Source organism: Phyllostomus hastatus, unplaced genomic scaffold, assembly GCF_019186645.2.
Source record: "Phyllostomus hastatus isolate PE091 unplaced genomic scaffold, TTU_PhHast_1.1 phas_scaffold_129, whole genome shotgun sequence".
Classification (NCBI taxonomy): Eukaryota; Metazoa; Chordata; class Mammalia; order Chiroptera; family Phyllostomidae; genus Phyllostomus; species Phyllostomus hastatus.
The window spans coordinates 19,707,192-19,734,281 of NW_025334009.1; the positions used below are offsets into that span (position 1 = coordinate 19,707,192).

Consider the following 27,090-nt stretch of genomic DNA (forward strand, 5'->3'; position numbering starts at 1 on the left):
CTTGTATTATTTATTATAGTATTTTCCATATGAACAACTGTAAACCTACTTTTGCTGCACCCTGTGTAATTGTACCCTTATATATTTGTGATTTTTTTTTTTAGGATTCTTTTTGCTTTAGAAGCTATCACAGTCCAAATAAATTTTTTAAACTCTTGTCTTCTGTTCAAAGGCAATACATATTTAAAAATAATAGTGAAAGGGAACTATTATAAAATAAACAGTACAGATTGGGGGAAAGTAAAAATCAGAATACCTATACTGATAAAAGAATCTTTTAAAATCATTGATAAAAAGGAAATGAATTACTGATACACTCAATGAAATGATTAAGTCTCAAAACCACTGAGTGAAAGAAACCAGACATCAATGAGTGTGTTCCCTGTGACCCCATTTACATAAAGTCCCAGAAGCAGCAAACCTTACCTATAGGGAACGAGAGCTCTTCAGTGACTGCCTGGCACCCGGGAGGCTGACAAAACAGAGGGCACGGGAAATTTCGGCGGTGATGAAAATGGTCTGTGTTTTGATTGAGGTAATAGTTACACAAGTGTGTGTACACCTTTTGCAAAACTAATTTAACTCTACACTTAAAATGGGTGCATTTTGTTGAATGTAAATGCTACTGGAGTAAAGCTGATTTTAAAAACCACACTATTTTCAACTGCAGAAGAATCTTGGGTCAAAATATCCTGTATTATTGAGGCTACCATCGTTTCTTACCTGGATTTTCCAATACCCTTCTGACTGGATCCCATTATAGGAACCAAACTTCCCTCCAATCTGTTCTTCACTCTGCAGCTGGGATGATGGTTCTAAAACAACATGTGATCATTACTCCCAGTAACTCTCATTCTTCTTCACATGTATCAGTCAGTCAGGGTTTAATTAAAGAAACAGAACCACTAAGGTTGATATAAATATAAAGAGATAGTTATTATAGGAATTTGACCTCACACAATAAGAATTTGTTGAACAGTCACTGCAGGGCTGTTATATCAACCTATTATTTTCTTCTTTTTTTTTCACTAATATCTTCAGTATTCTTAATTAACTGAATTTGAAACTATAGAGGAAAATCAACAAAATACTCAGCATACCCAGGAGTTTCAAAAGATTGCATTTGCCTAGTAGGTGAACATTTAGTGAATTGGGCAATTACTTAAACCCATGATTTTCTGATGCTGCAGTTAGTTTGAACCCACAGGGCACGCAGCTGGGAAGACGGATGCAATGTTCCACTGACAAACTGAAAGCTGTCAGTTCTTGCTGCTTCGGATCTTGGCAGTACTGGGGGAGAAGCTAGGGCCCTTCATTATCATGGAGCTAAACACACACGTGGCCCAGGAGTCACGGAAACTGAGGGTCGGGGAAGGTGAAGCAGCTGCAGGCTCAGCCACTGCCCCACTTCAAGGTGTGCCAGCGAAGCCACAACCCCTGTGAACTACAAAATGGCTGGAGCGTCACTTCCACTTTCAAAATCTCTCACAGGACTCTCTTACAATCAGTCCTAACCAAAAATAAATAAATAAATAAAGTGAAAAGAATTCTGGGAAATGTAGTTCAGCCTGTTCAAGATGGCACAGTACAAAACCATCATAACACTACAAACCTTCCCATTGCTCTTACAGCCTTAAGAAAACATGTAAGGTTCTTTGTGACCTGACTTCCACCAGATTTTCTGGCTCTGTCTCCTACTGCCGCCATGTCAGGCTATATGCATTTATATTTAATATAAATGTTCTAAGTTTTCTAACTTTTCCACACTACATTTCTCCTGGCCAGAATATCTCTCCCTTCCTTGACTCTCTTCCCCTTTAACCTGGCTGAGACCTATTCACCCTTGTGGCCTCAGCTTCTTTTAGGAAACTTCCCCTGACAGATCACATTATCGTTGGAGACCAGGACAAAACCAGATTCAGGGTTAGTACCCAACAAATTTCAGTTGAACAAATCAACATGTGCCAAATGAGAATTAAACCTGATTGTTGAATGAACATGGCTGAAGTCCTAGATGTAAAAGGACTAAGTGTTGTGGTCAAGGTCAGTGGACAGGCAATATATTCAGCCTCTTAAAACGTGGGACACTCTATTCACTTCTGCAGGAATACACATTCCATTTAACCACTTATTCACTCTATCCCTTTGATATATAAACACCTATTGCACCACGAAGTCCCTTAGTCTGAGTTCTCCAGAGAGCAGACCCTAAGACAAGGTGACTGGACTGAAATGTGAATCCTGGAAGCACAATTTAAAATCAAGGAGTGGGGACAGGGAAGGAAATAAAGCCAGTTTAAGGTGGGTATTGTTGAGCTGGTTAATACTGTGAATACTAAAGTTTTATTTCACTGAAAACCCTTTGAGAAATTGCATAGAATCTTAGATACCCCTCAGAATGAGGCTGAGACACATATTCACCAACTCCCATCCCTCAGAAGTTGCCTCTAGGGAACTTGTACCCTTTCCCATCCCAACACTTCCATTCAATGGAGATCAATGGGATGCACTGGCTTTAGAAAAAGCCTAAAGGTGGAGAAGGAGAAGTACTACCGCACTCATGGTGAAATGTTGGAGGCAAACACAAGAATTATCATAGCTGCAGTAAGGTTAGAGGTGGGTCAAGGTGATGTGGCTTGGATCACCAAGTTCTAATTCACTTCCTAACGACCCTTATCTCTGTTAATCACTAGGTACTGCCATCAGTACAGAAAGACTAAGAAATGCCAAACTAATTTTACTTCCTTCTTTCAGAGAACTGATGGTTTGGGAATTTAGGAAAATTTCACTAATATACTCAATCTTAGCATAGATAATATGAAGAGAGCTGGATAACTAAGGGGTAAATAACACATTTTTCGGACTATAAGATGCACTATCCCCTCCCCCCAGTTTGGGAGGAATAATGGTTGTTAATGCTGCTGTTGAGTTCTGTTCACATTTACACTGGTGAAATATTGTTATTAAATATTTTACCACATTTTTTGCTTCAAATTTTTTTTCCTGTTTCCTTCCTCTAAAACCTAGGTGTGTCTTATGATTCATAAAATACGGCAGATCATTGCTGGCTGACTGCTTTACTCGAAGAATGTGGATCAATGATACAAACTTCGTTATAGTTGTATTCTTCTCCTAGGTATTGTATGGAATGGTATGCCTGGAGTTGTACCATGCACAAAGAGGCTACTCAGCAAATGTTTAAGAGACGAGAGCAGGTGAAATGTCTTAAAGAGTGTTTGATCTAGAATGTCAGAAGAACACAGATCAGTGCTTTTCACATGGAGGTTGTTTTGTACCCCAGAAAACGTCTGGCAATGTCCAGAGACATTTTGGGTTGTCACAACCGAGGAAGGGGTTGCTATTGCAATCCAGTGCATAGAGAGTATCCTACAATGTAGAGGACAACCCTCATTTCCCCAGCAAAGAATTATATCAGCAGTGCCAAGACTGAGAAACCCTGACACAGATAAAGGGTATCTGGGTGATGACATTGTAAGTATATGCATTTACATAAACATAGTATTTCTCCACTTCATATAGTTTGTATATAACATTAAAAATCATTGCTTAATTACAAATGATTTGTCTTACATGCCAGCAATACACAGTGTTGCATTAGTACCACCAAAACCAAAGGAATTGCTGAGTCCAATACGTCTTTTCTCAGTTTTCCATTCCTGTGCCTTTAGTGGAATGTAATTGAGATCAAATCCCGCATCTGTACAGTCCAGGTTTAAAGTAGGTGGCAGTTTTCCATAATAACAAGCCAGGGCAGTAAACGCTGCCTCAACTGCCCCTGCCGCTCCCAGCAGATGTCCTGTGGCTCCCTTGGTTGAGGAAATGGCAAGGGCATGGGCATGGTCTTTGAAAATGTGTTTGATGGCTTTGTTTTCAGCAGCATCTCCTAACGGTGTGGAGGTAGCATGCGCGTTGACATACGATATCTCTTCGGGCTGTATATTTGCATCCTTTATAGCAGCTGCCATACATCTATTAAAATAACAAAAGACATTTATCAGAACTAAGTTTAATTTTAACACAGAATTCATTATCTGTATGGTTGATGTGAAAGAAATATCCAAGGACACTGGGTGAAAATAATCCCGTCTAATAACAGAAACCCATCTTGGATTACCATGTGAGCTGGAATGCCATCTGCTTGGGAATAATGACTCACCCCCAGCACCTTGGACAAATTCATCACCAAGAGACAAACACAGAAGCCTACGGATTTTATAATCTCTAAAAACATATATTTCAATTTATCTGAAATGACTTTTTCCTTTGGGGGAAAAACACACATTGATTCAAGCCTGGAAGAACTTTTCTTCCAGGAATTTTTATCAGTGGAATGTGCGTGCCCGTGGGCATGCATGGATGTGTGTGTGAAGATTTAAAATGTGGAGAAAAATTTTATAACCATGTTTTAATTTTTTCTCTCACATTTAAATGTAAAACTTGGCATATGTCCCAATAATCTAAAAATGTCTGCACCATTACACTTCAGTGCTTCAAATAACCTTTCAAAATCCTCTTTATTCAGGCTATAAGAATTTGAAATAAAGTTCAAAGCCAAGCCAAAAACAAACAAATCCAAAAATAAAACATTTCCCTGGAAAAACCATTGAAAAAATCTCATGTATGTCAACACCTTCTTTTTTAGTTCCAATCTCTGGGCTGGACATATTTCATTAAGAGGCAGCTTAGAATATAATATAAACTGTGCTCAAAAGTTTCTTCTAAACATAACTATTTCTTCAACTAACTGGCTACTTCACATCTCTAGCAATAGTAACAACTCAAACTCAAATACCACTTCACACCAGTCAGAATAGCCATCATAAACAAAGTAACAAACAACAAGTGTTGGAGAGGTTGTAGAGAAAAGGGGACCCTAGTGCACTGTTGGTGGGACTGTAGACTGGTACAACCACTATGGAAAGCAGTATGGAACTTCCTCAGAAAACTAAAAATGGATCTGCCTTTTGACCCTGTGATTCCACTGCTGGGACTATATCCTAAGAACACTCCAATGAAACACCAATCCAAAAGAACCCATGCACCCCAATGTTCATAGCAGCACAATTTACAATAGCTAGGTGCTGGAAGCAACCTCGATGCCCATCAGTAAATGAGTGGATCAAAAAACTATGGTACATTTACACAATGGAATTCTATGCAGCAGAAAGAAAGAAGGAGCTCCTACCCTTTGCAACAGCATGGATGGAGCTGGAAAGCATTATGCTAAGCGAAACAAGCCAGGCAGGGAAAGACAAATACCACATGATATCACCTTTAACAGGAACCTAAACAACAAAACAAAGAAACAAGCAAAATATAACCAAAGACACTGAAATAGGGGACAGACTGACAGTGACCAGAGGGGAGAGAAGAGGGAATTTCAGGGGGGAATGTGTAGGGTTTACAGGAACAAATTTGGAGGACACATGGACAAAAAACTAGGGGTGGGGGGGGTAATGGGGGGGGAAGAGGGGAGGGTTGGGTGGGTGGGCTGGAATGGGAGTAAGTGGGAGAAAACTGTACTTGAACAATGATTAAAATAAAATAAAAAAACAACTCAAACTCAAAAGTATAATTCAGGGATCAGTAAACTATGGCCCTGGTCAGATGCCTGTTGTTGAAAAAATTGTTTCACTGGAAAACACCCATTCACTTATGTACTATCTATGGAAGATTTCACACTAGAAGGCAGAGTTGGGTAGTTGTGACAGGTATCTTATGGCCCAAAGGCCGAAAATATTTATTATTTGTCCTTTTACAGAAAGGTCTGCCAACCCTTGGCTAATTTAACTGGTTACAATACGATATGATCTAAGCAGGTTAATCTATCAGCTAACACATTAACAGAGACTTTTTTTTTAACTTAACTCACTATCTCTTCTACAACAGCAACTAGCAACTTGCTTTGAAAAGTGTGGTCCTCAGACCAGCAACTTTAGCATCACCTGGGAACTTGTCAGAAAAACAGAAGCTCAACCACCACTCTAGGCCTACAGAGTCAGACTTTGCATTTTAGTAATATCCCTGGGTGCTTAAAGGCTTGGAATTGCCAACATAAAAACAGCAGAACCCTGTTGAAATGGAGCACAGACCAGACACATCTAGAGGGAAGGGCTGACTTTTACAGTCCAAGCCTGATGAAGGGCCAAGTGGCGGGGTGTGGGGTGCAGCAGCCTGATAAGTTGTTAAGCACGACTGGAAGTATGAAAAGTTCGCAAAGGCACACGTGGCCTTCTTCACAACTTTTGGCCTTAGCTAAAATCCAGCTTTTGTATGGATTTTCAAATGCTTTCAAATACTTAAAACATGTTAATGCAAAGAACTCAAAAACACTTCGTTTAGTCTAAAATGGAACAACAACAGAGATACTCGACACGAAGACCAGATGATAGTACAAGTTCCCCTGATTTGACACTCCAGTAAAATGTCTTATTTGAATAAACACTTTGAATGAAAAGAAAAAACAAGACTTTACCTTAAGGCACCTTCTCCTTCAGGGTCAGGGGCGGTTATGTGACCAGCATCACCTGACAGTCCATAGCCCAAAACTTCTGCGTAGATCCGCGCTCCTCGTTGAATAGCATGTTCGTGCTCTTCCAGCACCAGAACAGCTGCACCTTCTCCCATTACAAAACCATCTCTCTTTGGGTGAAATGGTCGACATGCCACCTTAGGATCAGAGTTTGTGCTCAGAGCACGGGCTCTGGAAAACCCAGCGAGAGATAAAGGGCTAATGCAAGAATCTGTACCTCCAGCCACCATCACGTCAGCATCGCCATGGGCAATAAATCTAAAAGAGTCTCCCACAGCATGAGCTCCTGTGGTACAGGCTGTAGATACTGCATGATTGGGGCCCCTGAGTTTATATCGAATGCTGACCTGGCCTGCTGCCATATTGACCAGAATCTTGGGAACGAAGAATGGGCTGACTTTATTGTAACCTTTTGTCTGAAACATCAAAGCAGTTTCAGAAACAACTTCCAGAGGAATCATTCCCATGCCAATTGCAACACCAGTACTCACTTGGTCAGCTTCTGACTGAGGATTCCAGCCAGAATCTTTCATAGCTAACTCTGCAGCCCCAATGGCCATAATGGTAGGCGAAGACATGGTCTTGATATCTGATTTGGACACAAAGTTTTGTTCATTGAACTGACCTTCATCACAACCTCTTGGCACATAAGCAGCAACACTGCAAGGGATACTCTTATATTCTTCGCCAACCAGTGAAACAATTCCACTCTCTCCTCGGATCAGACGATCCCATACCAGTTGAATTCCAACACCAAGAGGGGTCACTAAGCCAATGCCTGTAATGACAACCCGCCTGTGCAATCTGGATGCTGGCACCAATCCGAAAAACCTCCTTTTATTTCTTATTAATCGGTGGCATAATCCTGAATATAGAAGATGAGGGTTTGTAATTTTTAGCACATTCTGCAAGCAGTTTGAAAACATGGTTGAGATTCAGATGATCAGAAACACACTCCAATAACAGACCACCAACGCCCAGGAAGTAGTGTTGTTTAAATAGCTTAAAGGTGTAAGAAACAATATCCGAGGTGATGTTTCAGGTGCTTGATGTGAGCTGTTAATGAGCACAGGGAAAAAAATGTTACATCACAGGTGGCAAACACAAGGCCCGGGAGTCCGAATTTGGCCCTCCACCTTGTTTTATCCGGCCCAGCACCTTGTTTCTAAATGTCGGCAGCACAGAGCTCTTGTTTAATTATTAAGGAATAGTTACATTTATACAGTCCTAAAATTACATTCAGCCCTTTGAAGGCAACTGAGGCTGGTGCGGCCGCTGGTGAAAATGACTTTGACACCTCTGTTATAACATTTTAATTTGTATGTATCATCATCAGACCACCTGTTTGGACTTAACTCTCTTTTAAGACTGTACATACCCTCAAACATTCCAAGAAAGAGGTGAAATGAGGATTCAATCGATTCACCAAAGAGGAATCACACCATGAAAAATATAAAGGCACTACAAGCCTGACAGGGACTGCAGGAAGCATCCTTTTCTAGGTTTACCGAGGCCTTATTCTAAATGGCATTTCTAGTGTGAGTGGCACTACACGTACTTCAGGGCCTATTCTTTGAAGTGGGAGTATGTAGACTTCATTGATCTTCAAAACATGGAGATAAAAAGGGTTTCCAGATCTAGACGACCGAGGGCGGGAGTAAAGGGGTGTGGCCAAAGCCCCGCACCTCCTCTCAAGCACGATCACGATCACACACACCCGAAGAAAGCAGCCAGATCCCAGGTCATTAGACTCCCCTTTCCCCACCTAATCCCAACCTGATTTGGCGGTGGAAGGGAGGAATAAGACTAACCAGCAGCCAAAATACCTTCACTAGAACTCTGATCACTGGTGCAGCCGCCGTCCTCGGCGACAAAGCTTGAGTGCGCAAGCGCACACGCACGTCCGCACATGCGCCTGTACAAGCACGCCTTACGACCGAGATCGCTTCTGCCCGGTGTCCTTGCCCCGCGTCACCCTGCGGAGATCCGACAGTGGGAGGAGCCGGCGTCCGGGAGAGCTGGCCGAATCGTCTCTCTCCCAACCTAACGGATTCGAAATTAATCTAGAACTCGCGGGTTAAGAGGGCATCACAAGGGGAATTTGTTTTGTGAAATAATAATGCCTACATATCACCTTGTTGTGGGAGAAGGAACACCATCATATTCTACTGGAATCCTAGGAATTTAAGCCTTAAAGTTATGAATGTACCTCCCAGAATTATTATAGTGAATTAACCAAAATATCTAACACCAAGAAAATGGTTGTGCATTCTGTGGGTACGTGTAAATGCTGTGAAGCTGTTTAAAATAATGAATACTAATGAATACTAATAATGAATACTAATATGTAAAGATGTTGAAACTGTTAGGAGAAATAAGTTACCCCCAAAACGTGCATATTTTTTATATTTTTTCTTAAAAGTCTGCAAGGATGTACAATGATCGTGATATTATCCTCTATTTTTTGTTCAGCACTAGTCACTACATTTTTTACAATGAATAATGCTTTCGCAATAATAGTTATTTTCACTTTTTAAAAATTGTCGCTGAATCCGGAGCAGTGCTCAAAATACCACACCCAATGTCTGACAAAAATAGAGACAACAGAAGAGTAGAGAAGTTTATTTCTAGGGGTCTGAAAATTTAATATCTTTATTTGCCCAGAGCTGGCTATGAATCTGTGAATGGAAAATATATGAAAATACTTTAAGAGGCAAGAATCAGCAAGGTGGCATTTAGATAACCATCTGGATTGCTCTTATGTCCTCACAGGTGTGAGTTTTGTATCCTGTTTTTTTTTAAACGATTGATTATATAATCTTCATCTGAATGTCCAACCATTTTGCTTTCTTCTGGGCAATGTCTCTTGAAGTGATTTCTTCTGCCTAGAGTGCTCAGCCTTCTTTCCCAGCTCCAGAGAAGAATACAGGTCAAGTTTAGCTTTTCCTGGTTAGCACTGGATTTAAATGAGTTTCATAATATATTTTATCTAAAATAGTTGAGTGAAGCCCAGTATGACCTTAAGTCACTCTTGATCCATGACCCATTCAATCACTTCTCAGCATGACCATCATTCAATGACAATAGTTACTTTAAGATAAATGCATGTAGTTATAAAATAACTTAAGACTTGATGATAAGTACCCAAACTTGCTCTTTTCCTTATATTTTAAAATCATAGTGTGAAAAGACCTACAACATTTTCTTTAAAGATGAAGTCATATGAAATGTACAGTTTTAATGTGCTGTTTTATTTTTCTTTTGTAATATTACAGAATTATTTTGGATAAAAAGTGAAAAATCAATTACAATTTGTCAAAAAGTTAAACCACACACCAAAAAATAAAAGTCAAACTACAAAAAGTCGTTTCATCTTTAATTCTACCTCTCATCTTTCATTTGGAAAGGGGTGGGAAATTTTATATTTTAATAGCTGTATATATGATAGCTATATATGATTAAGTACCATATTCTTTGCTATATAACACCACTGTGTTTTCCTCTGTCAAAATCTTCAAAAGTGCTACACTTACCATAGTCTCCTGCTCAGACTATTTGTAATCTAATTCCAAACTATCTTCTCAGCCACAGCTCCCACTCTCTATTAAATGGAGTTTAATAGAGAACACACCCAGCAAAACTGATTTTCTTTCTACCTTTGGGTTGACTTTAGCTTTTTCTGTTTTCATCTTTGTATTTTTTATTGTACTTTCTTATCTTCAACATTCATTTTCCTCCTGCCTTATGCTAGAAGCTGGCATACAAAAATGAGTAGGACATGTTATTGCTTTCAAGAAGTTTATAGTCTAATAGAGGGAGACAGCCATGGAAGCATGTGTGCAAACTACTGCAACAGGTGCTATCATGGAAGAATGTAATAGAATTATAACAAGACAGAGGATGAGTAAATCAGTGCTGCCTTTCAAATTCAGAAAAGGCTTAAAAAAAACTGATCCTTGAGCTGCATCTTGAAAATGAGTTAATGGTTGCCTAGTAAATTGGGTGGGAAAGAACATTCTGACAGGTGGAGTAGAACGAAGGTCTGGAGACATGGTGGTCTGCCATAAACTACTAGTAGTTCAATATGGCCAATGTTAGATTTGAATGTTAGATTATGGGAGAAAGCAACAGTAAAAGTATGAGAGTAAAGCAGGGACAATCACAAAAAATCTTGGGTGTCATGTTGAAGATTTTTGGATTACAGCCTGTAGGTCACAAATGACAGACTGGCAGTCCTGGTCTAATTTGGACTGCAATCTTTTATTGAATCTGGATTCCTCTAGGAAAGATATGGTCAACTATTTCTTCCCTTCACCAGGGTCTCCTCTACTCCTTTTTGTGTTGAACAAAGCCACTTCGTACATTGAAGTTACTTGCCTGGTTCCTGACACCATTTGACCTTAGAGTGCCATAGGTAACATTTTAACAGAAGGACAACCTGACCAAATGTGGGTTAGAAAGATCACTGTTGCAACAGTGAGCAAGGTAGATCTGAGGGATGTGGAGATGCACATGGGAATCGACTTAAGACTAAACAACAGGTGATGAGGACTTGAAGTAAGGAAATGGCACAGAAGAGAGGTATGGGAGATGCTGAAGAGAAAACACTGCTAGGGTGCTGTCCCAATTAAGTGTTGGAGGTTCTCCCACAGCTAGGAAATCCTCTCCTTCCTCATCTCCTTAACCTCCAAACGTAAGGGATACTATTCAAATTCTTCCCCTTCCATGAAACTGTGGTCCACAATGAAATTCCCCTTCCTTTCAGCTAGTTCTCCAACTTTATTGTGCATCAGAATCACTGGAAGGGCTTGTTGCTACACAGATTGGGGGGCCTCATCTTTAAAGATGGGGCTTGAGAATATTTCTGACAAGTTTCCTTGTGCTGTTGGTGCTACTGGTCTAAAAACTGCTGTAAATTTACGACTTCCACAAAGCAGGGACTGGATTATCTCCTTTGCTGCCTCATTGCCTACCACAGTGCTTGGCATTTAGTAACCACTATATAAAAACTTAGTGAGTGAGTGAGTGAATGAATGAATGAACACATGCCCTTATATTGGCTTGTTTAGAGACACTGCTTTGTGCATTTCTTACTAAATGTTTTGCTTTTCAAAATAACTTTTTTCACCAACTAAAGTATGTAAGGTATTATTATTTTTGTCTTTCCTACTAGATTAAAAGTCTCTTTTGTCATCTGTCTCCGACTACTTTGCACAAAACAGGTGCTCAACAAATAATTGTCGGTGAATCACTTAATGAAATCACACAAAGGTGAATCACCATAACAATTCCTGTAAGGCTTCAACTCATCTCTTGCTGATAACCTTTATTGAGTTCAGTATTTTCTACTTTTTGACAAAACCAAACGTAGGGAAAATGTAATAGTTTCTTTTTAAAGATGGTATGCTCTAAAAGCTAGAATCCTGAAAAAAAGACAATGACATTATTTTGGAGCAAAAAAAAATCAAGTAAAAGAATGGAATAGAAGTTCAAAATTGATTTAATATATCCTTCAGTTGTTTGAACAATGGTAGGTATAAAGAGATTAAGGGTAGCTTCATATTTTTAATTTTTGTTCTAAAAGAAACTGAAAAATCAAAATATTTTCAGCCTGACTTAATTGGAAGAAGCAGATGGGGGAAAGAATGAGTCAAAGTCCCTTATAATAAGTTACCTTAATAGCTTCGTAAATGGTGGTGTCGAAGACAAACCATAATTACTCAAGAACTTTAACAAAGTATTGGTAAAGAGTAATTTGGATGAATTTAAATTTCAGGTGACTTAAACAATAAACTACTGAACTACCCTTGAAATGATTTGTGTGATTTTATGAACTGTATGTTATTATCACAGAATTAAGTCTATGACATTGGTTTTCACACTGTGGTTGCATGTTCCCCACAAAAATACCATAAGGCCATTATCTCTGTCAAGGGGATGGCGAAGGGGATGGCACTCAGGTGGGGATGGCCCTCCTACACCTACACACACACACACACACACACACACACACACACAGCTTCGATTCAAGACCACCGCCACTTTTGTGTTTTGTATTCAAGTACTCAAGTACACTGGGTGTCCTCCTATGATTTTATTTTTTTTTTTTTGAAGTGTTGCGTTTTTAAAAAAATCACAAAAACTATATAGTATTTAAAAATGTGCACAATTATTATAAGGATAAATAATGGGAATGTGTTAATAGGAAAAAAGAACAATTAAGAGGAATGTAATTTGTGGTAAAAACAGCTATTTTTAACCCCAGACACCAACCTTTCATCTTTTTATAGAGTGGTGGGTGGTACCTGTCCGGCCAGGGAGGGACTACATTTCCCAGCCTGCTCTCCTTTACCTAGCTGGGGTTTCATTTTTGCCCACAACACCTAGAGAAAATGCAGTACTTCATTTCTAGGCCTACGTGGTTAAGCAGGTAGGCCTTCTTTTTGCCCAACTGTTAACTAGTACAGAAGTCACTATAAATCTCTCTATGGCAGAACTTAGCAAGTTACAGGTCAAATCCAGCAGGCTACCTGTTTTTCTAAATAGTTTCATTGGAACATAGCTGAGTGCATACATTTTAAAATGTTGTCTATGGAACTACAACTGCAGAGACAAAGTTAAATAGTTGAAACAGAGACCCTATAGCCACAAAACCTTAAAGTATTTCACCCTTTACAGAAAATATTTGACCTCTATTCTATGGAGTGGAAGGAACCTGGATCCCTGAACAATTACATGGAGGAAAGCCGCCCTCTGATTAATGACATGTACATTACTAAACTGTTATGTGAGCACGAAAGCTATTTCTCTGTGTCAAGTCACTGAAAATTTTAGTTATAGCAGCTCCCAACGTACTATCAGTTAAACACACTATTCTTGGAAGCTGGTCTAGAAACCTACATATTTAGCCTTGACCTGTGTGACGTGATTGGTGGGGCATCATTCTGCAAAGCAAAGGTCGCTGGGTTGATTCATGGTCAGGGCACACGCCTGGGTTTCAGGTTCAGTCCCCAGTTAAGGAGCAAACAAGAGGCAACCTATCAATGTTTCTCTCTCCCATCGAAGTTTCTCTCCTTTCTCCCTTTCTTCTCCTCTCTCTAAAAATAAATAAAAATTTTAAAAATCCGTACATATTTATTAAAAACTTCTCACAAATAACCAGATGAAGTGTAACTGAAGTAGATGGCATAGCTGAGGGCCTTGCTCACAGACACCAGAAGAAAATTTCAAAGCAAACAAAAGGTAAATAAAAAGAACAGTTAAAGAAGTTACTTAGGTAACTTCTCTTAAAAACATAAGATCAAGACAAATATTTGTTGAGGTTAGGACAGGAATTTCATTGGTAAAGTACATTTTCAAGGGCATGGTAAGGTAGAGAATGGATTATACAGGTTGCTATTCATCATCTAAAAGGAATGACACTGATCACATGATCTACCTGCAAAACAGAGTCACAAAACAACACTTACCCTTACTATCTATATTTTCATTGTCTTTCCTCTCCCCACATTCTATTCTATTTTGTCCTAATGGTGTATGCGTTTAATGCTGGTCACACTACTGGGTAAACCGAGTCCACAAAACACCATTTTGCAACCTGCAGTTTGAAAAACTTCTTTAAATAGCCATCACGCTATTTGAGCTAGGACTTACGCAAGAGATTTTCAGGCATTCATGTAATTCCAGAAATAATTCACATACTAGAAACCCAGCAGCCTTTTACTGCCACTCAGTTGTTTTTGAACGTTTGTTGCTCCTTCCTTCTGGAGTCTTTCTCCACTTCTATCCAGAAAGGCCTGACAATCTTGGAGCACGAATTGTTAAGATTGTTTTATTTGGGGGGAAAGGATCGGGGCATAGGTTTCCTCACCTCTATCGGGGGGGAGAACCCCTCCCCTGGCCCTGACCACCAGGTGCCCGGTCAGTCCTTCAGAGGAAACCCCTAATCCAACAAACTGACCAACAAGAACCCCACCCTTTCCAGTCGAAGCCCCGCGGGCCCTGACAACCAGACCCCCGCCCATCCTAATCAAAACCCTGATCCTCGCCGAACTACGCCCCCGGCCCACCCAGCCGAGGACTCCGCCCTTCGAGAACAGGCACCCGGACTGCTCCGCCCAAGCCCCGCCCCTCCCTACGGCCCACAGCCCCACGTACCCACCTTGCACGCGGTCTAAGCCCCCTCCTGCGCCCACCCCACCCCCTACCAGGCCCTCGCCTACCCCCACGCCGGTCAACCGGTCAAGACCCCCGCCCTTCCCGACCAAGACCCGCCCCTCCCATCAGGTCCACACCACCCGCTCCAGACCAAGTCCCCCGCCCCCTGCGAACAGCCCCCCGCCCCGCCCGGCTCGCCGCAGGGGCGGCCGCCGCGCGCTCAGGCGCCTGCTCAGTGCGGGACGCGGCACACGAGGGGCGGCGACGGCCGCAGGCGCTCAAGCATGGCGGCGGCGGCACTGGGCAGCTCCTCGGACTCCGCGTCCCCGGCGGTGGCCGAGCTGTGCCAGAACACGCCGGAGACCTTTCTGGAAGCCTCCAAGCTGTTGCTCACCTACGCGGACAACATCCTCAGGTGCCGGGGTGCGGGATCCGTGGGGCTGCGGGGCCGGGTGGGGCGCGGTGCCTGCTCGGCCTGGGTTTGGGGGCGCCCGGCCGGGGCCCCGGAGGGCGGAGACTCCAGGGGGGCTAGGGACCCGGCTGTGACTCAGCGCCGCAGCCCGCGGGTCAGGGGCCTGGAGATTCGCCCAGGCCCCACCCCCGCCCAAGAAAGAGGAAGTTTCTCTGCACTTGTGACTTGGCACCTGACTGATGTCGGGGTGCTCCGGCCGGACTGGAGGGCTCAGGGGGACGGCAGGGCGAGGGAGGTGGGAAGGCGTGCCCCCACGCCTACCTCTGATCCGCGTGTTTAATAGTTTTACGCGACAGGACGGAAACGGTAAACAGCCTTTCATTCCCACTGCCTGGATTTTTCCCCGAGCTGGGTGGGGGAGCCTTACATTTCATAGGCTTATCAGAAGTTAGTCACTGACAGAATGTTTTCTTCTTAACATTTTGTGAGTGTCCTAATATTAAGCATAATACTGAAATGGTGGGGTTTTTTTTTACCTTTTAATGGCATTTTTTGGTGATTGAAACCTTATTAACCGTATTACTTTAAAGTTACAATTTTCACGTTAATATCTGGATTTCACTTTCAGAATGACTCAATAGGAATTTGTGAAAATAATTTCTTTGGGTAGGAGTAGTTTGTTTCATTGTCCTGTGAGCAAAAGTACAGCTCTAGTTCTCTAAGGGACCTGACAGATTTGGAGAATTGGGAGGCAAGTGTGATTATTCATTTTGAATCATCACCGCTTCAACTCTTAGATCAAATGATGTGGTGTCTTCAGGAGGGAACATATGTGTTGGGAAGGGAATGAAACTGAGGTTAAAGGAGCTCCAGGTGCCAGGTGCTTTAGCGTGTCGCCTCAGTTACCAGCTCAGCGTGATTATCTAGATTCTCTGTACTCCCTCAGCCCCGGATGCACTTGATCTTCTGAGTGGTGGGTATACTGGTGTGAAGTCTGAAAGGAAATCCCTCTCAGTTTCTGGTTATAGATTTCATGTGACCCAGTTTTAGAGACAGTAGTTACAAGTGCAGGATTTTAACCACGGCAGTCAGTCATAACAGTGTTCATATAGGTAACATTCATGATTTAAAAGTAAATTGAAGGAAAAACATAGTGAGCCCTTATTATGTGCCAGATGTTACAAGGGGCGCAGCAGCTGTGACCTATGTGGGGACCGCTTCCTCCTTTGTGATCCCTTCTCAACTCATCTTGACCCTAAGTGGTGTAACAGCTAGCTCTTCTGTGCGGGAGGACGCCAGTGGACGGTGGATGAATGAACTCACAGGCTGAGTTCTCCAGAGCCCTATCAGCTGGGACCGCCCACTTGGAAAGCCACCAAGCTATTTAAACCCCACTGTTCAGAAAAGGGAGGTGGCTTTGTTATGACGATTTACTTCTGCTTTTAGTGAAACCAAAAAATTCTAAGATCAGTGTGTGTTTCAGGAAGGAAATCCTTTTCATGCAGGTTATATCTTGGCATCATAATCATCATTATGAATACTTACCAAACTCATAAAAGAAACTTGTCATGCTGCCAGCTTTAGCTGGCTTGTGTTTCTGATCCTAAAAAGTGTTTTATCTAAAAAGGGAATTAGGAGTTTGGGACTCATATAACTGGAGATGGTAGAAAAACTACCTTTTGTAGTTTGTCTTGAGTAATAGTATTAGTTCCTGATCTCTTATTCTTAGAATTTAAACTCCTTCGGGTGTGGGGGGGCAACCTCATTCAAGTTGCTTTCCTCATTCAAGTCCAGTGACTTGCTAACTTCTTAACAGAAAAACTTCAAATTTCTTTTTATTTCTAGCCACACTACATTACGGATCTGCTAATCTAACTTATTTGAGAGTTGAGAACACTAAGGTTTTCTGTTACTTTTGCTGTTTGGGGAAATCTTTTAGTGTTAGAGATATCCCTAATGCTAATAATGTCTTGATATCTCTTGTTTCTGTGTTAGGGTATGACATAGTATTTCATAGAATGAGAGCTAAAATGAGACTTTCCATTAGCAGTTGTGTGGGGTTTTTTTAAACAATGATACTTGTCATTATACACAAGTGAAAGTAATACTTAAGGTTGTTTTAAATTTCTGTTTTGTATGATATTTAACCTATTCCCCAACTAAGTCATAAAGCTAGTGAAATTTCAGAATAAAATATATGCTAATTTGCATGCACAGTAGGCAGTAGATTTGAAACTTTTGCCCTTTTTTTTCAGTCCACTGACTTCTAGATAAAAAATGTTTGTTCTTTTCAAAAATTTTTATTTTTGCACTATTTTCCTTTGCAAATTTCATGTAGTTGTTGTTTATGAACAGAACTATGTATGATTGGGAAGACCCAAGAACGGAAAGTGGTTTTTGCCTTCAAAGAAAACAAATGTGGCCCTGCTTGGTGTGACTCAGTGGTTAGGTGTCATCCACATATCAAAAGGTCATAGGTTCAATTCCTGGTTTGGGTTGTGGGTTGGGTCCCCAACTGGGGCACTTACAGAAGACAACCAATTGATATTTCTCTCCCTTTCTTTCTCCCTCCCTTCCCCTCTGTCTAAAATAAAAAAAATAAAATAAAATACTTTTTTTAAGAAAGAAAAGAAATATGTCTGGGAGAAAGATAGAGGAATGGAAAATAGCCACAGTGTAAAATCTAAAGAACAATTCCAAGATAATGTTTAACCACTTAACATGTTTATCTGAGCAGATAGCACAGGGACCTAACATGGAAAAGTTTTTTTGTTATGTTTCTTTGTTTTAATTACTCTCACCCAAGGATATTCTTGATGATTTTAGAGAGGGGGGAAGGGAGCAAGAGGAGAGAAACTTCGTTGGGAAAAAGATCAATCAGTTGCCTTTGCATGTACTCTGCGCCCCCTCCCTAACTGGGACTGAACCAGCAACCTAGGCAGGTGCCCTGACTGGGAATTGAACCTGCCACCTTTCTGTTTATGGGATGACGCTCCAACCAACTGAGCCTCAGCCGCCAGGGCCTAACATGGAAGAGTTTTGACAACAGAGGTTTGATGAGATGGGTCTGGTTGATGGAGTAGCAGAGAACATGTACTTGACGTGATAGGCAAGACAAAATGATTATAGTTTCTAGACCGAAAGAAAAGCATATGAAGGAGTTTCATGTAGAATAATGATGTAAAAAGACACAAGGCATGGATTTCATTTGCGAAGCTATTTAAGTAATCATAAACATAAGGGAGGATAGACTGGAGGGAGAAGTGTTGTAGGCAGGGCTTGGCCCTTCCTGAGGACTGAGTGCAGGCAGAGCTGGTAATGGGGGGAGACAACCGAAATAACTTCAGATTTCTAATGTAGGTTATTACTGACACCTGGAGACATTGAGCCAGGGTTAGGGAGTTTGTTGGCATCTTGCATGGTGGAGAATACGTTCAGTAAGCTTTGTAATCAGGCCAGTTGGTTTAAATCCCAGTCAACCATTTCCTAAATGTGTGATTATAGGCAATTTATGTAAACTCTCGGGGCTTCAGTTTCCTCATTTTTAAAAGGAAAGAAAAAGACCTACACTATAGGATTGTTGCCAAAGTTACAAATAAAGGACCTGGCACATATGTTGTCTATTGTTGTTATTGTTCCATTTTTCATGTTAAACCAGCTAGATTACATGAATGTTTCCCTTGTTGTGCGCTCAAAGAATGGTAATAATCAGAGCCAGAGATGGTTCCCAGATGGTTCTAAGGCAGGTAGGTGTTTTTGAAAATTTGTGTGCATCTCAGAATAACAGATTTTTCAGGAGGAGTAGAATTTTTAAAATGACCTACAAAGCAACTTTTGTGATTAGTAATAAAAATACAAGGTTATAGGATGTACTCATGCACTAAATTTCCATTTATGTGAACCCTTTCTGGGATTTTTGCATTCCAAAGAGGAAGAGGACTAGTAAATTATTAGAATATTTACTTTTCAGTGTTTCTGAAACAGAGAGAAACATTTTGGTTTTCCTTTTTTCTGAAATGCTATCACCTCAGTGTGAGATCTATTGTTAACATATCTTAAAATCTTAAAACATAGATTATGACTTTTATAAGGAGAAAAGCACAGCTTTTCCCTACCATTGCAATTGTAAAAACAACGACTTTTTTCCCCACAAGTTAAACAATTTGGTAGATATCAGGAGTGAGACAACTCTGAAGACACCAGAATATGTTCAAAGTTATGGCTGGGTGAGTTATAAGAAATTTTGCTGTCCTTTCATGACCACATTCATTCAACATCATCATCCAACGACACCCACCCAACCCCTCCCCCAAAATCTCATGTGAAGATGCAAGATAGTTGGCTAACAAGCAAGATAAATATTACAACTTGCAGATATAGTTAATGATCGACAAAGATAGAAGGGGAAAAAGACACTGTGAAGAGCAAACAACATCTGAAAAAAATCTGCAGAGGAAGTTAAGTTAATGGCATAAGATCAAGCCAAAGTAAAGGTGATTCTTAGGGATACTTTAGACACCTCAGATTCTGGATAGTAGTAATGAGCTCAAGAATAGTGGACACTCTGGGGCGATGCTATAAAGCTAGAGGTTCTAAAAGTGTTTGCTTGACACTTTTCCAAGAGAGGAAATGGAAACTGAGGAGTCGAGGTCTGATAACGGCCCTGTAGCCAAGTGCTATAAGTCTTTGAGCGTGGACTTTGGCGTCATGTTAGCCTCTGTGAAAAGGATCAGTGCTCCCAGCGGTCCCTGGGATCTGTCTCTTGCTTCAGCAGGGTTGGACAGAACAGACCCAGGGACGCCGCTTCTTCCAGTCTCCAACCAGCCTCCAACCTCTTTTCCAGTCACCACCTTTGGAACCACCTCAGCCATTCTCAGCCTCTGAGACCATCCAACACTGTTTTTGACCTTAACTCCTCATGGCTGAACAACCAGGAGCTCCCACATTCATCAGAATTATTCCTCTGAGGTGGAGACTGTGGCAAGCCGCTGGCCAACCTGCACCTGCAGGCCTCCTACACATACCTCTCTCTGGGCTTTCTGTTTCATCCCTGACAGTGTGGCTCTGCAGAGTGTGGTCCACTTCTTCCTCAAGTTGGTGGAGAAGCACAAGGTTGCCAAGCATCTCTTAAAGCTGCAAAACCAGCGCAGTGGTTTCATTCTCTTCCAGGATGTGCTGAAGCCTTCCCAAGATGAGTGGGGTAAAACTTAGGAGGCCATGGAAGCAGCCATGACCTTGGAGAAGAACCTGAACCAGGCCCTTTTGGATCTGCAGGCCCTGGGTTCTACCTGCATAGACGCTCATTTCTGTGACCCCCTGGAGAACCATTTCCTGGTTGAGGAGGAAAAACTCATCAGGAAGACAGGTGACTATCTGACTGACCTCTGCAGGCTGGCCATCCCACAGGCTGGGCTGGGCAAGTATCTCTGAAAGGCTCACCCTCAAGCACAACTAGGAGCCTTTGGAACCTAGAGGCCTTTGAGGGGTCCCCTCTGTATTTCCCTGGTATCTGGCTTTGCCTGAGTCTCTCCCTACAACCACTAGGCATCTTTTTAACCACTCCAGAGCCCTCTCCCATGCATTGGACCAAATGGAAACAACAAAGCTTTTTGCAGCACTGCCCCCCCCCCAAAAAAAAAGAAAGAAAAAAAGAGGAAGATAAAATTTGGGTAACTGGGCATTACTGTAATTTTTGTTTGTTTGCAACTTGCTTTTAGCAAGAAAAACAGATAAATGAGGACCATCCATGCTGTAAAAAGAAAATTGTTCTCTAGAAACTAAAGAGGAAAATGTAAACTATACAAAGTCTATTGTGGAAAAGCTTAATATCAATAGTTATTTTGAAATATGTAAAAACAAGCTATAGCAGAACAGTTTTACAAGAGGGAAGAAACACTAGAAAATGAAGCCCAGTGAAAGTCTATGCTCATGTAGAAATCTGAAGCACTTTGGAAAAAGTAGATTAAAATAGCTGAAGTACTTTTGCACTAGTGGAATTTATCATCCAGTTGGTACTGATGCATTTATTGCTCTGTGGAATGTGTTGAATATCATGAAAGGATGCCTCGTTTATCAGTAACTTGCTTTGATAAATGTAGGATTGTTTTATGGTTTAATGTTTCTTGGTTTCATGGTAAGAAAGGGAGGCACACTTGTGACACAGTGTGGCATAGAGGCCAAGGATGCTAAACATTTGCTGTGCCCAAGGCAGCCCCCCAAAACAAAGGCCCCGGAAGTCAGTAATGCCAAGGTTGAGGAACTCTGCGCTAATACACAGAATGAAACAGTAGACTGTATCTTTCTCTTTGTGTTTGTTTCTCAACTCTCCGTTATTCTCAGATGAACTGGGGTGAATAACCGTGTTTCTGTTTTTAATTTCCAATCTTTGTGGACTAATAACTTCTGTAAAATACAATGAAAATGTCATGGCAACCTCAAATTGTTAAAAAAAATTACCAAGTACTCTCAGTTTCTTTACTTCTCATGAATGGGTAGCAAAGTGTAGATTAGTACCAATCTGTGTGAATGAGAATTTTAGAGCTTTTGTCTCTGAATATTCTAAAATAAACTTGTATAATTTTAAAAAGATCTTATATATTTTTAGAGAGAGAGGAAGAGAAGGAGAAAGAATGGAAGATAAACACTGATGTAAAAGAGAAACATCGATCTGTTGCTTCTTGTATGAGCCCCATCCAGGGACCAAACCTGCAACCCAGGACACAACACAACCAGGGGTGGCAGGGGTGGGGGGGGGGGGGGGCGGGGACTGGCAACCTTTCAGTTTGTGGAACAAACCCAACCAACTGAGCCATACTGGTCAGGGCAAACTTGTGTAATTTTTGAAATTAAGGAAATGGTTTTAAAAAGATTCATATAGTATTTATGACAATTTGGCAGTAGAGAATTGCTTGATGGAAAAGAAATGTGAAATTTGTTGAGACTTTCACAATTAAAAATCGTTTTTGTTTTTTTATATCATAATATCTAGAGAACATGTATAGTTAGAGCAGGGATGGTTAACCAGTTGCTAGCATTCTCACCACCACACCAGTTTCATACCCTAGTCATATGGCCTCAGCAGGCCTTACATCAACCCCTGCCACAGCCTCAGCATCCTTCTTAATAAAATGCTAATAGAAGCTGCCCCCATTTTAAACATTTGGTGTCAGATATGACAACTACTTATCCTGAACTATGTTCTGAAGATCTTGTGAATATAATGCTGTGATTATCTTAACTTTGCATTTCTTTTTTGTTTTTGTTTTTGTTTTTTAAACAGCCTTCCTGATTTATCAAGGTTATTAAAAATCTAAAATCAAAGCTTTTCATGTGCTGGTCTCATCACATGTATACTATTCAGAGTCTTAATTATAGTGAAAGAAATTTATATTTTCATTTTATTTTATTGCCATATTTGCCGTGACAAAAATATATCTTGAGCCAAAGCAGAACTTACAGTAAAGACAATCATTGGTCTAGGGAACAAAGAAAATCAAATGGCTTTACAGGTGCACCTAGGTTTGTGGTTGTCAGAAGTGAAGTCTTGAAGGAGCTGTGGTCCATGTTATAGCTTCTTAGCTTCTTTTATTCATTTCACAAGTGTTTATTAGCCACCATCTGTGTGTCACGCACCACTCTTGATGATTGAGGTCCATCAAAACAAAATTGGTAAAACCCTCTCCCCCCAGTCTGGAGCTGACGTAGATTTTTTTTCTTAGCAACCTAAAAACTCATAAGGGCATCTAGCTTGACCAGCACAGGATTAAAATGTCACATGGATTTTCTTATGGCAGCATTAATATTTTCATCTGTGAAATTAAACAGTGAGTGAGGTTGTAGTAATTGTATAGCGAGGAAAGAATCACAAAATCAGGGACTTTTCCAGACTATGCCCCCCTTTTCTTTAAAGTTGGGATTTATCCTACCGTGTAAGAGTATAGTTAGTATAAAATATGAAAAGGAATGCAAAAACATTGTGAAAAATATTAGCTGTTTCATATAACATACAAACTTTTTTTTTTTTTTAATCAGAAACCCTAATGATGAAAAATACAGATCTATCCGGATTGGAAATGCAGCATTTTCTACTAGACTCTTGCCCGTCAGAGGAGCTGTTGAATGTTTGTTTGAAATGGGCTTTGAAGAGGTAAGTCTGTTCAAGAGTCTCTTCTCCCCAGTTCACATATAAAAAATGTTCATTATTGCGTTGATGGATAATTACCTAAATAAGATAATATTTAAAAATTAACTGATCGTTTTGGAAATAACTGTGGAAGTAGTTATTTCTTCACCTATTAGACATTTAAAAGTCATAATAAATGTACTTTGAAATCACAGTGAAATATAACAACTCTCCCATAGGGAAAATTCTTTTAGGTTTTAGTCCTTTTTAAACGGAGGTCAAACATGCAAACCAAGGACCAAATTGTAGCTCACTTCAGAATGTTAGCAAAAACCTGATTTGTGAGCACACGTGAGTACTAGTAGGGTACAACTACCTATCTCAGTAAAAAATGAAAAGAGTAAACACAGAAAAGCTGGGTTTAGTTGCCACTCATAAGTTTTGTGACAGGAGAAAAGAATCTTACTGCGTTTTTTTGTTTTTAGGTCAAAAGAAAAGTGTGGTGTTTCCATCTTCTTGGATATCTTATGGCATAGTTTAATGTTGTGACACTATGAAAGTAATTACGAAGCTTGTGAATTTTCTTTATGTGTATATGCTTAACCATTTATAATTTATGGAATACTGAAAGAAGTTGAACCAGGTTATGGAGACTCAGTAGTCAGTAGCAGTCAGAATTGACGAGGCTGTAGAAATTGCTGGAGACATGCTGAGTTGCTATAGGATATACTCTTTCTGCCTGTTCGCTTGCCTCCCCAGATTCTATTCCAGGCCCTGGGGATACAGCAGTGAACTAGGTAGATACAGATCTTCTCTAACATGAGGCTTGTGTTCTAGAAGGTTGACAGACTGTACACTTGAAAACAGATGGATGCAAAGAAGAAAATAAGATATGGTGGTGCAGTGAAAAGCAACTGGATTGGTGGGCAGCTACATAGGATGTGTGGGTCAGGGAAGGCCTCTGAGGAGATAACACTTGAACTGGGACCCATATGACAAGAAGCAGGTCAGGTACCCACAACTCTCCGGTAAGAGTATTTCAAGCAGAAGGATTCGTGTGTGCAAAGGACTTCCAGCAGGAGTAGTTTTGACACAGAAAATAGTTATACAGAGGAGTCCAGAGCATGGGGTTTTAAGAACTGTGGACTTTATTTATTCTAAGTGAGATGCATCAGAAGCCGTCAGAAGGATTTAAGCAAAGAATGTTTTTAAAGATTATGTTAGCTGTTGTGAAGGTAATAACTATGGTTGTTCTGGGATGGAGGCAAGGGGTAAAGCAGGGAGAGCAGTTAGAAAGCTTGTTGTATTAGTCTGCGTGAGAAGTGGTAGTGGTTGGCGTGAGTCCCAGGAGGGCAGGGCCTTCTGTCCATTGCGTTCCCTGTGTTGCCAGCTCCTGGAACAGTGCTGGCGCATTCAGGCACTCAGTAGACATTTGTTGGATTAGAGCCTGGTAGCAGGGGAGATTGGAGAGAAGTGGCGGGATCCAGACTTCTCTTTGAAACAGAATCTGTAGGACTTGCTGGTGAGTTGGATATGGGGTATAAGGGAAAAGAAGAAATCAAGATGACTTCTAGGTTTTGGTTTGAGAAACTGAGTGGAAATACAATTGAGAATGAGAAATCTTGGAGAGTAACAGATAGCAGGGGTTAAATCACTGCCTACTTTGCATAATTATCACCGATATGCTACTAAATATTCAAGTAGAGATGCCAAGTAGGTAGTTGGATATAAGAATCTGTAACTGAAAAGGAGAGATTAGGCTGGAGGTATAAATTATGGTGTCAACTAAACAGAGATTTTAAAACTAAAAGGGGAAAATGGAGACCATTGCTGAATTTGTTTAAGGAAATGTAGATTTTTGAGTCAAATGACAGAAAAATTTAGTAACAACTAGAGACTGGACTGATTTCTCATTGTTGGAGTGTCAAAGATTTAGTGGAATCGGATTTGCCTTCATTCAGCAACTAATTTGAGTGCCAGGTGTGGTGACCAACCATCACAGTTCATATGCAACTGTTCTGGTTTCAACACCGAGTATCCCACTTTGGAGAAAACCCCTCAGTCTCAGGCAAACCAGGTTGATCACGCCCATGCCAGGTAACAAACCAGCTTGAAATTTGTAATAGTATTTGTCACAAATGGAGTCACGGTTTCAGAGAAGATTATCGTGTTATGGTAAGACTAAATCAAACTTGCAGTTTCTGGCTGGCTTTGGACTTGACACCCTGGAACCTGTCTGAAGTAAGTGTTTCAGTGTGGCCAAGTTGCAGGAGGAACCAGTGGAGCTGAAACTGAACTCTACCACTGAAAGAAACTTGGTGCGCTTTGAGATGAAGTAGGAATCTAAGACCTACCCTGAAATTTTCAGCTGTGTGTTAAAATTCTGGGCACTTCAGAGCCCACTTGTCTCTGAAGCCACATTCTTTTTTTATGAAAATTCTGAGGAGATTGAGAAAGACTGAGATGCAAACGGTATGTGACCCATCAGGCTAGCTTAGTGGAGTGGTCCTCACCAGGAACTACACCCACCCTCCACCCATGCTGCCATCCTCACCTCAGGGGGAAGTGCTGGAGGAGGGCAGTTTGGGTTGTCGTGGTGACTGAAAGATACTAATTACAGCATTCAGCAGGCAGGCAGGGCCAGGTTTGCTTAACATCTGACAAAGAGAATTATCTCAGCAAAATAGCTTTGAGAAACATAGGTTCGTTAAATACTAGAATTCTCATTGGTATCTTGAAATGTTACTGGATGGAGTACATTAAGCCTTTAAATTTTTCCTTTAATGAAAATATAGTGCTGTTGATAAAACTTTTTTTGCTATAGACACTTTGGCCACAATCGTGTTCTGTTAGAACTGGTCCTGAAAAGAGTGAAGGGAGGGGAGCCAAGGCAAGAGCAGCGTCTCTGCTCTGTCTTATCATGGGGGCCTCTCTGACAGGGGGTCTGAGACATAATACTTGTTGTGCTATTCCCCATCGCTGTCCGTGGTGTTAGCTCTCTTTCTCAGTGTCCCTCCACTAGTAACAGTACGAGATCAGAACCCTCTATGTTTGACTTTAAACCAGACATCGGTTTCTCTTCCCACACTCATCATCATAGATGTGAGGTGGTTCCTTCTAATGTTGCAGAAGTCACTGTGTTCTAACTTGTGCCAGTTATCATGCAGGCAGTCAGCACAACTGCAGAATCAGTCTCTTTCTGCTCAGCTCATCCACCTGTACAAGTGTGTGGTTTTTGGTCTCTGTTCAGTCTAAGCTGGAGTCAGTTATAGCCTAACGATTAAGATCATGGAGTTTGAATCCTTATTCTAACAATTCTGTAGCATCCAGCAGGTTATTTAATTTCTTGAGACCTTTGTATTTTTATATAGAAAGTGGAAATTAACCTAATTCCTGTCTTTAAGGCTGGTTGTGAGAATCACTTGAGATAATGTATATAAAATGCTTAGCTCATGGCTAGAACACATAAACACAGTAAATGGAAATAGTCTTTTTTTGGAGCTATTATGAATATTGTATGGAGCTTGCTGGCCTCTTTCAGCTTTTTAAAAAGTATTCTTGCGGGATTGATTTTCACATCATTATTGAGTAATATCTTGGTCAGTTGATTCTTATACATCTGCCATCATGAGGAAAATAAGATTATTCTCAGTTGTGGAGTTTAATTTAAATGCTTACAATCTACAGTCTATCTACTGAAATTTGTAACATATTTTATCTCATTTGTAGTTGGTAGAATTACTGTTGTAATGCTGCTGCTTCTCACCACCTTGTGAACTGATTGAATATATTTTCACTTAACCTTTCTTGTTTTGTAATTTACTGTTTTACATTGTGAGCTTTGTT

At 40.8% G+C, this 27,090-nt stretch overlaps 2 protein-coding genes across 9 annotated transcripts in view; one reads left to right on the forward strand and one right to left on the reverse strand.

The window, feature by feature from the left end:
* Positions 1-867: 867 nt before the first annotated feature.
* On the reverse strand, positions 868-15,363 carry OXSM (3-oxoacyl-ACP synthase, mitochondrial). 5 transcript variants are annotated; one of them, XM_045856528.1, is made up of 3 exons: positions 15,105-15,363; positions 6,497-7,609; positions 868-3,990 (listed from the first exon to the last, which is right to left on the reverse strand). In XM_045856528.1, exons 2-3 carry the CDS (start codon positions 7,477-7,479, stop codon positions 3,588-3,590), a joined length of 1,386 nt encoding a protein of 461 aa, XP_045712484.1. In that variant the 5' UTR covers positions 7,480-7,609; positions 15,105-15,363; the 3' UTR covers positions 868-3,587. The 5 variants fall into 5 exon arrangements, with proteins under 5 accessions (XP_045712484.1, XP_045712483.1, XP_045712486.1 ...); XM_045856527.1 differs by lacking the exon at positions 15,105-15,363 and adding an exon at positions 8,380-8,484; XM_045856530.1 differs by lacking the exon at positions 15,105-15,363 and adding an exon at positions 8,365-8,410.
* Positions 14,924-27,090, forward strand: part of NGLY1 (N-glycanase 1) — a 43,958-nt gene continuing 31,791 nt past the window's right edge. For 2 of the 4 annotated variants that reach the window (XM_045856521.1, XM_045856524.1), the window contains exons 1-2: positions 14,926-15,125; positions 23,154-23,268. In XM_045856521.1, coding sequence (XP_045712477.1) covers positions 14,995-15,125; positions 23,154-23,268 — 246 coding nt within the window. In that variant the 5' untranslated portion in view covers positions 14,926-14,994. Of the gene's footprint in view, positions 15,126-20,291; positions 20,488-23,153; positions 23,269-27,090 lie in introns of all 4 variants that reach the window. The other 2 variants (XM_045856523.1, XM_045856525.1) reach the window with 2 other exon arrangements.

Coding starts and splice junctions, on each gene's coding strand:
- OXSM (XM_045856528.1), bottom strand. CDS start 7,479: ATGTTTTCAAACTGCTTGCAGAATGTGCTAAAAATTACAAACCCTCAT. Junction 3,991..6,496: donor GAAGGAGAAGGTGCCTTAAG/GTAAAGTCTTGT, acceptor TTATTTTAATAG/ATGTATGGCAGCTGCTATAA.